Below are 13,723 nucleotides of genomic sequence, written 5' to 3'. Positions count from 1 at the left end.
GAGAGAGAGAGAGAGAGAGAGAGAGAAATAATTGTGATTGAGGGAAACATCTTTCAAAAGATAATGTGACCAAAGTCACTAGGTTTGATATATTCAGTACCGGGAGGATATTCCCCTCTGGGAGCTCCAGGGAAAGCCATGAAAGCTGCTTTCACTGGTTTTCTTGGTTGTCTTGGCAGAACAGGTGGATACAATCAAAAGACAGCATCTTCTATGTTGCACACCTCTTAGGACTGTAGTAATGATGTTACCAACAAGCAATGTGGGAAGCATTGTGTTTTAAACTTTCTATTTACTTCTCTAGAACAGGGAAGGGAATTAAATACACCCATAGGAAGAGGCATTGTAGCGTGATGGCTGAGGGCAGGGACTCTAGAACAGACATCCAGAGCTTTAATCTCCACTCAAGACCTTAACCAAGTCACACAAGTTTCTTGTATCTTAAATTCTTTATCTGTAAAGTGAAGATTAAAATAAGAGCTGCCTCACAGGAATATTGTGAGCATTATCTGAGCTAATCCATGAAAAAGCACTTAGCACTGTGCCTGGAATGTAGTAAGGACTCAGCGGAAGTAGACTCATTATTACACAATTAGAGAATGCCTCTGAATTTTCTTCACAAATGAAAGAGCATGGAAAAATATACCATCTTATTATTAAACTCCTGATGCCTAATATATGTGTAGCAAGTAGACCACTGTAAAACAGTAGATTTTGGAGGGTAAATTCAAAGAGATAGTAACTCTTTTCTGTGTCCTACATTATTTGTTGAAGACCTTTTGCATTCATTAAACATGGCATGCAATTTTGTGCATCATCTTTTATCATTTTTGTCTCTTAATTATTTCATGTGTGTGAAGATTTAGTTTCTAATAATAGTTCAAAGTCAAGGAAAAGTTTATAGCCCTAAACCATATTGCCTTTCCTTCTATCCCACTGTTCTCTCTGGTTTGATTTCTTTCTCTGCTGTTCTATTTCAGGTCACTATCACTGTCAAGCCATCACCGGCACTTAACCTGCTTATAGGAGGTGCAGTGCTAGGCATACAATAAGTGCTCAAGAAATTTTTCTTTTCTTTCTTTCTTTCTTTCTTTCTTTCTTTCTTTCTTTCTTTCTTTCTTTCTTTCTTTCTTTCTTTCTTTCGCTTGACATTACTAATAAAGGCCCCGTTTTCAGAACACTCAGTAAAGAACTTGGTCAAAAAGGTGGGTGTTAAATTCTGAAGTCCACTACTCTGGCTTCATTTGGAATACAGAAGTACTACTTCATTAAGAGTAGATGGAGCAGCTGTGATTGTAGATTAGCCAGACCCACTAATAACTACATCTTGCTAAAAAGTAGCCTCATATACTCCTAAAAAGTAAAAAACGATGAAAGAGAATCCACTAAGGACTTCTCTGGAACAGTCTTTGATCTAAAGGAAAGTGCTGCCACGGTGTGGATGTGGACACTCTGAACAATATTCTTGCTCATTCTTGGGTTCATTTATTGATTAATTCCTCATCATTATATTTTAGGCACTGTTCTAGTTGTTAGGATATATCTAGTGAGCAAGACAGGCAGAATAGATCCTTATTTTTATAGAAGGTACATCCTAGTATAAAGAGATAAGCATTACAGGTATATTACAAAGATAAAGCTATTTCAGTATTAAGTGCGGTGAAGAATATAAAACAGCTAGCACCTGGGATTTAGCTCAGTGGTGCTGCTGCCTGCCTTGCAACCACAAGGTCCCGAGTTTGATCCCCATTATCAAAAAAAAAAAATTATAAAACAGCAATATGATAACATGGGAGAAACAGCTACTTCAGCCAGGAGGTCAGCAGCAACTTCTCTAAAGAGGTGGCACCTGAGCTGAGACTTGACTGATTAGGAGAAGCCAGCTATACAAACAACTGGAGAAAGAATCACAAATGCAAAGGCACCAGGACAGAAAGGAGGCCTGGCTTGTTCTAAGGGCAGGCAAAAAACCTAGGTATCTGAAACATGAATGTTGAGGAGAGTGATACATGTGGAGATACTGAGATGTGTAGGGACTGTGTTCTTTATTCTCTTTAGCGATAAGAAATTCAAACAAGTATGATGCTATCTAACCTTATATTTATCACCCTCGCTGTGTCTGAATACCTGAAAGCAGGTGTGAAGGATATGAATCAGGGACCCTAGTCCACAGGTGTTGCAGTGGTATAGATCAAAGTAATGGTGGCCTGAACTAGGACGGAGAAGTTGGAGAGAGGAGTCCAACCAGAAAGCACAATGGGATAGAAGAAAAGGGCCAATTGATTTAGGAATATGAAATTACAGTGGCTCTAAACATGCTTTTTTGAGATTTCTGACAAATCCCCTAAAACTTGAGTGTCTAGTGATTGAAATTCATTGAGAGACATCACTATTTCCTTTAAGAGGCACTTTATTTTCCATTGGTAGGTAGAACAGTCAGCAGAATCAATATTATTACTCATAGCTCATTTGTTTTGATTCTGTGGACCAGCACCACGCTGAGCTTGTTCGGTGTGTAAGTCTCACAGCAGTCCTGCAGAGCAGATGTCAGCCTCCAGCTGACATGTAAGGAAACTGAGGTGGGGATTAGCTGTGTAGCTGGCCAGGGTCATACAAAGAGCAAGGCCTGAAAGCAGAACTGAAGGCCAGGGCCGCCTCACCCCAGAGTGGTGTGCTCCTGGTAGGACTTTCATTCCGTGCAGCGTTTCACTCCAGAGAGGAGGAGAAAGGCCGGTGAAGCCTGTTTCATGGAAGTTAAAACTTTTATCTAATGAAAACCTATCAGGTATAGTACAAAATATGATTCACATTTCAGAACACTGTTTAGAAAATCAAATCTCATCATTGAAATTACGATGGAAATGTGATCTATATGTTTTAAAAAATAAAAGGGACATCAAAACTTTGGAAATAATCCTCATTAAATTTTTATGCTACCTTAAGGGACTGTGAGAACATGTGAAGCTATTTAAGAATTAAATATTTTAATGAAATATGCTTTTTCAAAATAAAATCAAAATATATTCAGATTTTTATCTTGTCCTTATTAATCAGAGTACAAATAAAATTCTGGTGCTGATAGATGATTAGAGTGGTTTATTGTTGAGGAAAATCAAATTCCAGTGATGGATCGTAGTACAATTAAAATGTCAAAGCAATAAATCGTGAAGTGTGACTACTTGGCCACAGGAATCATGAACCAGTGTGATTTATTGTTCTTTCTTTCCTTTTTCTCTCAACAAGTGCTACTAACTGGCCAGGATTTGCAAATTTTTAATTACTGATCATGTGCCATAGATCTTTATGAGACTGACTTTTAAGTTTAAAAAAAGTTTTTAATCTCTGGTATGACGCACAGGAGGAGATTAGAAATTGATTCAATAGTCATCTTAAAATGAGATGAAATGGGTTGGGGAAAGGCATTCATTATTCTTGAGAAGATGAAAAGTTTCCATGTCACTGGTGTTAATCATCTGTTTTGCTGACCACTGAGAAAAGGGAGAAAGCCAAATACTTTTTTTCTTTGAAGGCAGCTTTCATTTTTGTTACTTTTTTTTAATTTGTGCAATTCAGTTACTTTTTTCTTCTTTTTTTTTTTTTCCTTGTCCTGTGTTTTTCTTATTTCTCATCATCACTTCACGTGGGCAGTGAAAATTCAGAGGAGCGACAGGCAACTTCCCTGGGATTCCTGGGCCAGCAACCAGTGCAGCCTTCACCCAAGCCAGCACTATAGTGCGCACCACCCTGACCATTGCAGCGCGCCCACCCTGACTTTCCCGAAAGCGCCTGCTCCAAACAGCCCTCGTAATGTTCCCCGCTTTCTCCTCCAGCTCTTCCGTTTATACTGCTCTCTCAGTCCTTCCTCCTGTTTCATTGCATCTTCGGCTTCATGAGTGTTGTGTCCGTTTTCTTCTTTTGTGATATTAACATGTTATTTCTGACATCTCTAAGTCTTTCTATTTCAATAGAAAGCATTTGTCATTAAGAAAGGGTGTAAAATGGGCTGGGGTTTAGCTCACTGGGTCCGCCACCTGCCTCACAAGCGCAAGATCCTGAGTTCGATCCCCGGTACCAAAAACAAACCAAAAAAAGGGTAAATATTTAAAATGCTTAATATGTGGTGCAGGAAATAACAATTCAGAATAGTGCAAATCTTTGTGCATGTGAAATCACTTATGAAATTTATGTCAGAAACTGCAAAAATGAGAGCATGTATTTGAAGTACTGAGTTGTTGCTTATGGAAAAAAAATTGTTTTAAGATCTGAGTATTTTGTCTATAGCAAAATTCATACAGTCTTTGTGCCTCTGTGTGCGTCTGAGGATCCCATTGCTCCTCAGTACTTACAAATGCTTGCAAGGCTGAGATTCTAGAGCACTGCTCCTGAGTCCTGCTCTCTGTCTGGCTGGAGTGGCTATTAACCATCACTCTGCCTTGTGTGTGTCTTTCGGGACTATTACTGGTTGGCAAGGGTGGCAGGCTCGTCCACCTGCAAATTCAGTGTGCCAAGTCTTTACTCTCTTGCAGCAGCTCTGGTGTCTTCCTCCTTCTCTCCTACCTCCATGAGTGCATACAGCCTGAGTTCTCTGAACATGGGGACTTTACCTCGAAGCCTCTACTCCACTAGCCCACGTGGAACCATGATGAGGAGGAGACTGAAAAAGAAAGACTTCAAAAGCTCATGTAAGTGAACATTACCCAATTTTAGTCTTGGGGCAGCAGAAAAGGTTTAGGCATCAAAGTCTGATATACTAGAACTTACAGAAAGAGTATTTCAAGAACTTAAATGACCAGGTAGATGATAAGTAGCCAACAGCTCAGGGCCAAAAACTATGACTCGATACCCAAAATCTAAATGATAGATTGCACTGAGTGTAATTTCACTGAATTAGTTCATGATACTTTGCTACAACATTTTATTTGAGGGTTTTTTTCTCTTCTGATGTCATAACATAAAGATGTATTTTTCCTTTTAAGACTCATATTCTGGGTAGCTTTGAACATGAAATCTTTGTTTTTAATTTCTTATTACCTCTAAAACAATTTTATGCAAACTCTACCCCTCTTTAGGTAAATGCATAAGAACCTTATGGACTTATTTAATGTTATGATAAATTTCATACTGTTATATTTCATTTTTCCTCCCCAAAAAGCAATGATTAGTTTGAACATTCCTTTCCAATTATATCTCATTCCCCCAATTTCTGTTGCTCCTTCATGAATCTACTCCCCTGAGAACCACTTCTGTCACCTATATTTATTAATACTCCCTGCAGTTGACTAAGAAGGATAGAAGGATACTTATCCTTATAGCAAGCATCCTAAAGTCTAGGAACTTCAGCTATTATTCCTGAAAATATTATTGTCTGGAAAAGCCAAGCACAATATAGACAAAGCAAGACGGAGAAAATGTGGAGTGCTTTCTCTGAGGTAGCTGACTCTATGTACAAGAAGAGAGTTGTTTGGATTCTTACCAGGGAAGAAACACTCCTACACTGTGTGTTTCTGTTGAGGAAGATCGTAATCCTCATCACACTTACATAATTTTGAGGTGAAGAGAACGCCTACCTTTCCAACCCGATCTGATCTTTGCCTAGAGAGGTATGTCTTATACTGTATCTTTTTTGGTGGCTGTGATGGTGATTGTTTTAAGAAACCTAAAGAAGATGGGTGTCTCTTCTCTTCCTTTGCTGGGGAAATGAAGAAATAAGAAACACTCAAAGTTTCTTAAATAAAACCAGACCCAGATGTGGCCAGGCTGGTATTGATAAGAGAATATTCTTGCGGGGGGAGTGGTTATGTTTTGGCTCTTCAGCTTGTTGGCCAGAGATTCAGTGATACTAGAGGATCTCTCACCAGTCCCTTCAATGCCACCAACACTGTGGAACATCATCTGTCACTCACACTGGGAAGTGATTTCATTACGTTACAAGAACCTGTGGGCTTCTTTTCAAAAACAGCATAAGAAATGATAGAGCTTTGGGGTGTACACATGATTCTGATATACCTGTCCTTTTGAATATAAGGAAATTTTCAATTTTAGTGTATGAAAATGACAAATTTTAAATTAGAAAAAAGGGAAAGTAAATATATTGAACAAGGAACATCTAGGGTCCCACTCATTCTTAGCTGAGACTAAAATAAATTATTTACTCTATGAGGAAACTAGTTGAGGACAACATAGTGAAGTGGTTATGATCCTACTAATGTTTCAAACTGATGGCACACGTACAGCAGGCTCTTTGTACCACGGAAAGCTCTAAAAGGTTCACCACCACTGGGAGACTACAGCGAGCAGGCCTGTCATAACAGCATTATCATGTTCCGGCTGTAGGATCTTGACAGGTTCTTCCGCTCTCCCTGCCTTGGCTAAAAGTGAGGATAATCACAGTATTTACCCCACTTAGTAATTGTAAAGATTATAAGATTTTTGTGTCCACACACATGCACGCATGCACCTTTGCTAAAACATTATCTAGGGAGCCAGGCGTGGTGGCACACGCCTGTAATTCCACCACTCGGGAGGCTGAGGTAGGAGGATCGAGACCAGCCTGGGCTACATAGTGAGTTCCAGGTCAGTCTCAACTACATAGTGAGAGCCTGTCTCAAAAAACCCCAAAAAATAAAAAATTTTTTAAAAATTTTAAAAAAGGAACCAAAGCTGAGGCCACACTGTCATTGATACCTACAACCAACTTATAAATTTTCTCTTGAATCAGCAAATTATTCTCCAATATAGTAGAAATATAAACAGAAATGTGGTTCAAGACATTTCTTATTCATGTTTACTGTAGACATCAGCCACATCAGCTCACCACTAACAATGTATGTAACCGGTGCTTGTAAATACAGCTGAGGAGATCATAATTTTATATTTTAATTAAACAATAAAGCCCCAAATGCTATGTACTTTTATTTCTACCTCAGAAAGACCTAAAAAACAATAATGACATTATTCCAAATGCTAAAAAATTTGACAATTTCTTTTTTTTTTTATTGCTTAAACTTGATATGGTCATATCAGATGGAAAGGTCTTCCCAAGTAACTGAGAATAAAAATTTTATTGCCACTTTCACTATACCCTGGTTTATTTCCCCCACTTTATTTATGTCTTTCTTCTGTGCTACCATTTGCTGCCTGCTTTCTAATACTTACGTTTCTATAGCAACCAGGCTATTTGTATGGACGGTGAATCATGGTGAAAGTTACAAATATAATAAAAAGTCTCTTTGCTGTATTGGTGATGAGTTGAGGCCAAAGCTTGTAAAAGAGAAAAAAAAATCTCACATGTATTTCCACTACAAAGTAAGAACATAGCCAGAAAAGAATGAAATATTCTTACATAAGCATTAAAACATGTGTATCATTGACCAAAGGAGAATACAGAGTCTATAACAACATTTTATGAGGTTGAAAACAAGAAAGTGTTATGTTTGCTTCTTGGAAAGAGTGATGAGTGTTCTGAGCTCCAGACTGTGAGTAGATTCACAAAGCCCTGGAGGGTTGGAGGGCCCTGCTGTAGAGGATGCTCTCCTTTCCTCTCTTCTGGATCCACTTGCCTTTCCCCACTCCGCAGCTGTCCTCTTTCCTGCCACAGTGGACGCGGCTCCACCAGAATCCTGTCGTGCACCTGTCAGGGGAGCATGACTAAGCAACAGACCCAGCTCATTCCTTCCTGCTGCTGCACACAGAGCCAGTATAGACCTTGCTTGTTCCTCAGTTGCAGTAAATTGTAAAAGTTGGAACAACACATTTTCAGAATGCTCTTTAGTTCTTTGGTTGCCATCACCTACTACTAGAGAGGATGAAAGGAAGAAAATTTTTAAAAATTAACAAATTTATGCTCCCTTCCACTGACCCCTGAAGGAACTAAAGTTTAAAATGGCTAATAAAAAGGTGAGCTTTTATAAGTGACTGTACAGGAAGCCCTTGAGGAGGGCAGCTTAGATTAGAAGCTGCCTCACTCCCCACGCAACTCCCATTTAGCAAGGAAGATGTCCACCACCTCTCCTGCTCTCCCGGACTGGATCACATGGCCTGTAGTGAGGGGGATCTACCTAAAATTGACTTAGTGAGACATAAGTCTCAAATTGCAAGATCAAATGATAAAAACACATTATGTCAGTAAACCTTCCAGGACCTTTTTTAATGTCTCTCATATCTGATAGTAAACTAACCAGCTTCCTAAGCTAAAAAAAAAATGGTGGATTTTTCAACTTTTGGAGCCCAAAGCTATCTTTGTTAACCCCTGGACAGTTAGGAATTGGATAAAAGCAGTCATCCTCAGTGGAGGAAAGATAGCCTCTTTAATAAATGGTGTTGGAAAAACTGGATTTCAACCTGCCACAGATTAAAACTGGACCCTTATCTTTCACCATGCACTAAATTAAAATCCAAGTGGCTTAAAGATCTAAATATTAAAACAGAAACACTAAACTTGCTGGAAGGTAAGTTAGGCAGAACTCTGGAAGACTTTGGATAGGAAAATTTATGAACAAATCCTCAGTAGCACGGGAACTAGCAGAAAGAATCAACAACTGGGATCTCATCTTATTAAAAAGCTTCAGTACTGCAAAAGAAACCATCAGCAGAACTAAGAGACAACCTACAATGTGGGAAAAAAAATTTTTACCAGCTGTTCCTCAGACAAAGGACTATTATCTAGAATATATAAAGAACTCAAAACAATCAGCCCCCCCAAATATAAAGACCTGATTAAAAAATGGGCATCCAAAATGAACAGACATTTCTCAGACAAAGAAGTAAAAGCAGCAAGAAAATATATGAAAAAATGTTCCACATCACTGGTCATTCGAGAGATGCAGATGAAAACAACACTGAGATTCCACCTCACCCCACAAAGAATGGCTGCTATTAAGAAATCACATGATAACAAATGTTGGCGGAGTTGTGGGGAGAAAGGAACCCTTCTCCATTGTTGGTGGGAGTGCAGACTGGTGCAACCACTATGGAAATCAATATGGAGATGCCTCAAAGAGCTGGGACTGGAGCTTCTGTTTGACCCAGCCATCCCTCTACTGGGTATCTTTCCAAAAGAACCGAAAGAATCATATCACGGTGATGTATGAGCACCCATGTTTATAGCAGCACAGTTTGTACTAGCTAAAACTTGGAAACAGCTCATTTGCCCATCAGTTGGAAACTGGATAAAGAAGATGTGGTTTTTCTATAAAATGGAATATTACTCAGCCATAAAGAACGAGAAAATAGATTCATTCATAGGAAAATGGATACATATTGAAGATATACTCCTAAGTAAAATAAATAAGGCACACATGTGTAAATACCAAATAGTTTCTCTGGTGTGAATAATCTGCAATAATACATAAGATCCTAATAAGATTACTGACATTGAGAAATGGGAAGAAAGGAGCTAAAGGTGTAGGGAAGGTGGGACGGGTAGGGGAAAGGTAAAAAGGGAAAAGTAAAAGATGTGAGATAATGAAAAGATGGAAATAAAGTGGTCGTAGATGGGGAGGGGAGGAGGGGGTGAAGGGAGGGCAGGGACAAGGGGAAAAATGAGAACCAAGACCTGTCATGTAGAGGTACAGGATCCCAACAATGAATATAACTGTATATATCCCTAAAATGTACCAATAAACTCAATTAAATCTGAAAAAAAAACAGTAATTCCCTGAAAACCTGAAGAGTTGTGAACAGAACCTTGAAGAGTTGTAAATGGGAACTGCACGGAGCAGATGTGAATCCTGGAAAACACCAGAGAGCTAAATTCTAATGCAGACATGTCAACAATAAAGTCGTCTTTGTCTTCACATTGAGTAGAAGTAGACACGCCTTGGGACACAGCTCGGAGCTCATAGCCTGTTGCTGACTGCTGACCTCATAGGATTATCTGCTACTCGAAAGGGAATTTTTCATACAAACTAAACTACCAGGTTATAATCACCTTTTTTTAATTTTGTTTGTTGACTACATTAATAAAGCAGGTTAATTAAGATGCTTTTTCTCCTCCAAATAATGTAGTTTTTATCTGTTTTGTTTCTCATCTGTAAGTCTGTAATTTATCTTTTTCATATCTGGTAATAGTTTCTAAGAGTCTGATACATATAAGTTATCAATACAATTTCAAATGAAACTTCACAGTTTCAAAGAATACATTCCATTATTCTAGAGGAGTTATAGAGTTCATTTACTATAATCTCATATTTATGATGCAAATTATAGCTATATAATTACAGACTCAATCTATAGCATAAATTTATTTTAAATCCTACATTAAATTGGCTAATGATTTCTATCACAGGAAGTTTTCATAGATAGAGTTTATAGAGGTAATGGTACCATCATTTAGTACTGACTTCTGTTTCCAAAACCTTCTAGAGAATGAAATTCTTCTACTCTCTGTTCCAAAAATACAGTAGGTTCTCCTTTGAGAAAGTCTTCGCTATTTCCAAACTAGTTCCACCTATTCCTATTCAATTGACCTAGCTCTGTCTTAAAGGAAATGGGAAACAGGTGACTTCCAAACGGTTTGTAACCCCAGCTAAGTAGTCCCAAAACTTTACATCAAATGGAGCTATGGAGTGGAAGTGCTGATGTGAACTTATAGAAAGATTCAGAGAAAGGAAAGCATTGCTGTTGGGATGTAAAGGCTTCCCTAGAAGCGAGTGGAAGTAACCTGCCGTGGAGATGACCCCCCAACATGGCATTCCCGTGAGTAATGACTGGAAATAAGCACAATTCTCTAGATCCCTACCGGCAAAAACCATATTTTCTAAGTCGCTACTGGGTTTGTGCAAAATGTGAGATGTGAATGCAAAGTACCCTGGACCTCAACAGAGCCACATAGAAAATGTATCTGATTATTTATGATAGTGCCTGTGTCAGGTGTTGACATTTTAGGCCACCCTATATAAAAGCCTGGGATTGAGAACTACTTCCAGTTCGCACATTAAAGGCTACTTTATCTGTAACCTAGCTGAGAGAGAATAATGTTTCCTCTGAAGGAAAAGAGGGTTTTTTTTTTTCATCTTCATCCCAGACAAATAATCCACCTCACTTTCCCTTACCCTGTCAATAATCTATCATGATTTTTTAAAAAAAACTCTGGGTCCTAAATAATGACTTCTAATTATTTATGGCAACTCAGAGGGCTCTATATGAAATGTTGGCTCCAAGAAGAAAATGTAGATTAGAGCACAAAACTTGATTCATTTCTCATGTATTCAGCAATTATGGAAGGCTCCAAAAACTGAGATTCCAGAGGTAATAAGATCTAGTCCCAACATTCTAAGAATGCAAGGTCAAGTGGAGAGAAAGGCAACCAAACAAAAGCCTGATAAAAACTGGAAAGGGAGGATATGTTAGAAATATAGAGAAGCAAATACCTAATTTCTCTTAGGGTTATCAAGGAAAGGGACATTGAAAACCCAGGGGAGGGGGCCAATGAATCAGATGACACAGGATATACTAATACATGAAAGTATGCAAACAGGCCTGGAGCACAGGGCACAGGAGGGAGCAGGGAGAAACATAGGACTGAATGAGTAAAAAATGAGCTTAAGGACAATTTTGCACACACTGCTAAAATTAAAAAGTTTGTTTCATAGAAAATGAGAACCACTGAAATATGCTAAACGTTGTCTATTAGAAAGGCCAGTCTGGAGACAAGTTGGAGCCCTATTAGCATGAGATAACAGCCTGGGATGCACTCAGGATGTCTGTGCAATAACCTGTTCTAGTGATGTTGAATCCCTGTTCATGGAGAGCAGATAAGTTGGGGTCTCATCATGATGGAAGATTTCATCTGGTACAATATCTACAAGGCACCAAACTTGAGAGGACCCTGAAAAGTGTGTACTAGAATAATTGATATAAAAAGTAATGAAATGTTAAAGTTTTAAAAGTAAAAAGGTAAAGAAGGACTTATGCATGATATATTCCATGGTTATGCTGTAAGAACTTAGCAGCTATTGGAATTTTAAAAATGAGGACTTGGGAGTCAAAGGATGTTTTGAGATTTCAAGCCTGGAAGACTGTACATGTGATAGTCTCACAGAAATAAGAGGCACTGAAACAGAAAAGATGAGTTACTTAATTTTGAAAACACTAATTTTGAGAAGCTGATGGAACATGTTTACAATGGGATATCTATAAATCGAGGAAGTTCATCACTGAACCTTTAACGTAAATGTGGAGGAGTCTCTGTTTCCTATACTGAAAGGGACTGGCAGGAGATAAAGATGTAAGAAATGAAGAAATAAATTTTATGGAAAGTGGAGAGCAATTCCAGAAAGCAAAGGATGGTCCTAAAGCCGGTTACTGCAGAACAGTTAGAATGGCTGAGGCCATTGATTTTTGACAGCTATGAAGTCATCGGTGAGAACAGTTGAGGAAAGGATGAAGGGAGAAGCCAAATTTTAAGCCCTTTCAGAATCAGCACAAGTCAAAAGACAGAAGTCAGAAAGGTAGAGAGGTGAGTGAGAAAGTTTAGAAAAGCAGTGAGAGAAAGGTTCTTTATGACACAAAATCACATAAGGAATGGAAAGGAGATAGTATTTCATAAAACACTAAAAGGAGGAGTCAGCCTTGAAATGATACAACAGAAGTGGACAGAAAGAAAATAGTTGATGGTTCAGAGAAACCAAGATTGAAATGAATGTTATTTAAGAAACACTTGTCAAATGGTTGAATCTTTTAGTTATTGTAGGAAATGAAATAAAGAATAAAGTTTGATTCATAAGGAAAGAAATGTTTTAAATCAATACTGTAAGAAATTTTTTTTTTTTTGAGTCAGAGTCTTGTAGTTCAGTCCACCCTTGAACTCACATGTAGCCCAGGTTGGCTTCAAACTCACAGCGATCCTTCTGCCTCAGTCTTGCAGTGCTGGGATTACAGGTGTGCACCACCATGACTGGCTTGAAGGAGTCAAATAAATTGCCGGAATATTACCCTATGAAGGATTCTAGGGTGCAGAAGAGAATGATGTGAATTTATAGCGACTTTCTCTAACATCCTTCAACAATTTAGTAACAGCCATGGATTTGATGGGGCATTGCCAAAGAGTATAGAGTATAGACGTACAGCAGATCATATGATGGTTAAGGATCTCTGACAGTAGCAGATGCATCATTGCAATTATCCCCAGAGTGTGAGGGAAAGGATTCCAGTATCTGGCAGTGGGTAAAGATGATGGTTTCACCCTTAGCTAAGCTTTATCCAAACAAACCACCTTCTAGAATGCTTTCATTTGAAGAGGGGAAAAATCTGTGGCTAGAAATACTGTTTGAAAATGAGTAGACCAGGAAACAGAGAAAGGGACTAGAAGTCATAAAGAGGAGAACATTTGATTGTAGAGAATGGGGAAGACAGTTAATGAGGGGTTTGTGATCATGGGGGAATTCAGATATTGAGAACGTAGAGATCTATGCACTTTGAGATGGGCTGTGCTGACAAGACAGCCAAAATAGGGGGGAGTGACTGGAACTGCGACAGCTGAAGAATCACAGAGCCAGTGTGCTAAGGATATCATCCTGCTGATGAGAAGGAAAAGCCATAGGTTAGAGGAAGTACATTAGAATGAGGAAATAGGAGGAAAAAACAAAGACTGAGAAGACTGTGTCTAAGGGTAGGAAGAAAATATGTTTTAAATGATTCCATTGTGCCAGCTCAGTGCTGGAGGAAGGGTGAAGACCAGCATAGCTACAACACTTCTTTTTTTTTTTTTTTTTTTTTTTTCTTT

General features: G+C 38.6%; 1 protein-coding gene across 8 annotated transcripts in view; it reads left to right on the top strand.

Annotated features, from left to right (window-relative positions):
• The window catches only part of Grip1 (glutamate receptor interacting protein 1), a 390,535-nt gene that overhangs the window by 304,005 nt on the left and 72,807 nt on the right, over positions 1–13,723 (top strand). For 4 of the 8 annotated variants that reach the window (XM_033763762.1, XM_010644227.3, XM_033763763.1 and 1 more), the window contains exons 10-11: positions 3,649–3,804; positions 4,527–4,682. In XM_033763762.1, the coding sequence (XP_033619653.1) occupies positions 3,649–3,804; positions 4,527–4,682 (312 nt within the window). The remainder of the gene's footprint in view (positions 1–3,648; positions 3,805–4,526; positions 4,683–13,723) is intronic. The other 4 variants (XM_033763767.1, XM_033763765.1, XM_033763766.1 and 1 more) reach the window with 2 other exon arrangements.

The sequence above is a fragment of the Fukomys damarensis genome, unplaced genomic scaffold (genome assembly GCF_012274545.1).
Source record: "Fukomys damarensis isolate Sample0158 unplaced genomic scaffold, DMR_v1.0_HiC HiC_scaffold_15, whole genome shotgun sequence".
NCBI classification, from domain to species: Eukaryota; Metazoa; Chordata; class Mammalia; order Rodentia; family Bathyergidae; genus Fukomys; species Fukomys damarensis.
Note: the sequence above shows the minus strand (reverse complement) of the source record. Positions and strands in the feature narration are given on the sequence as shown.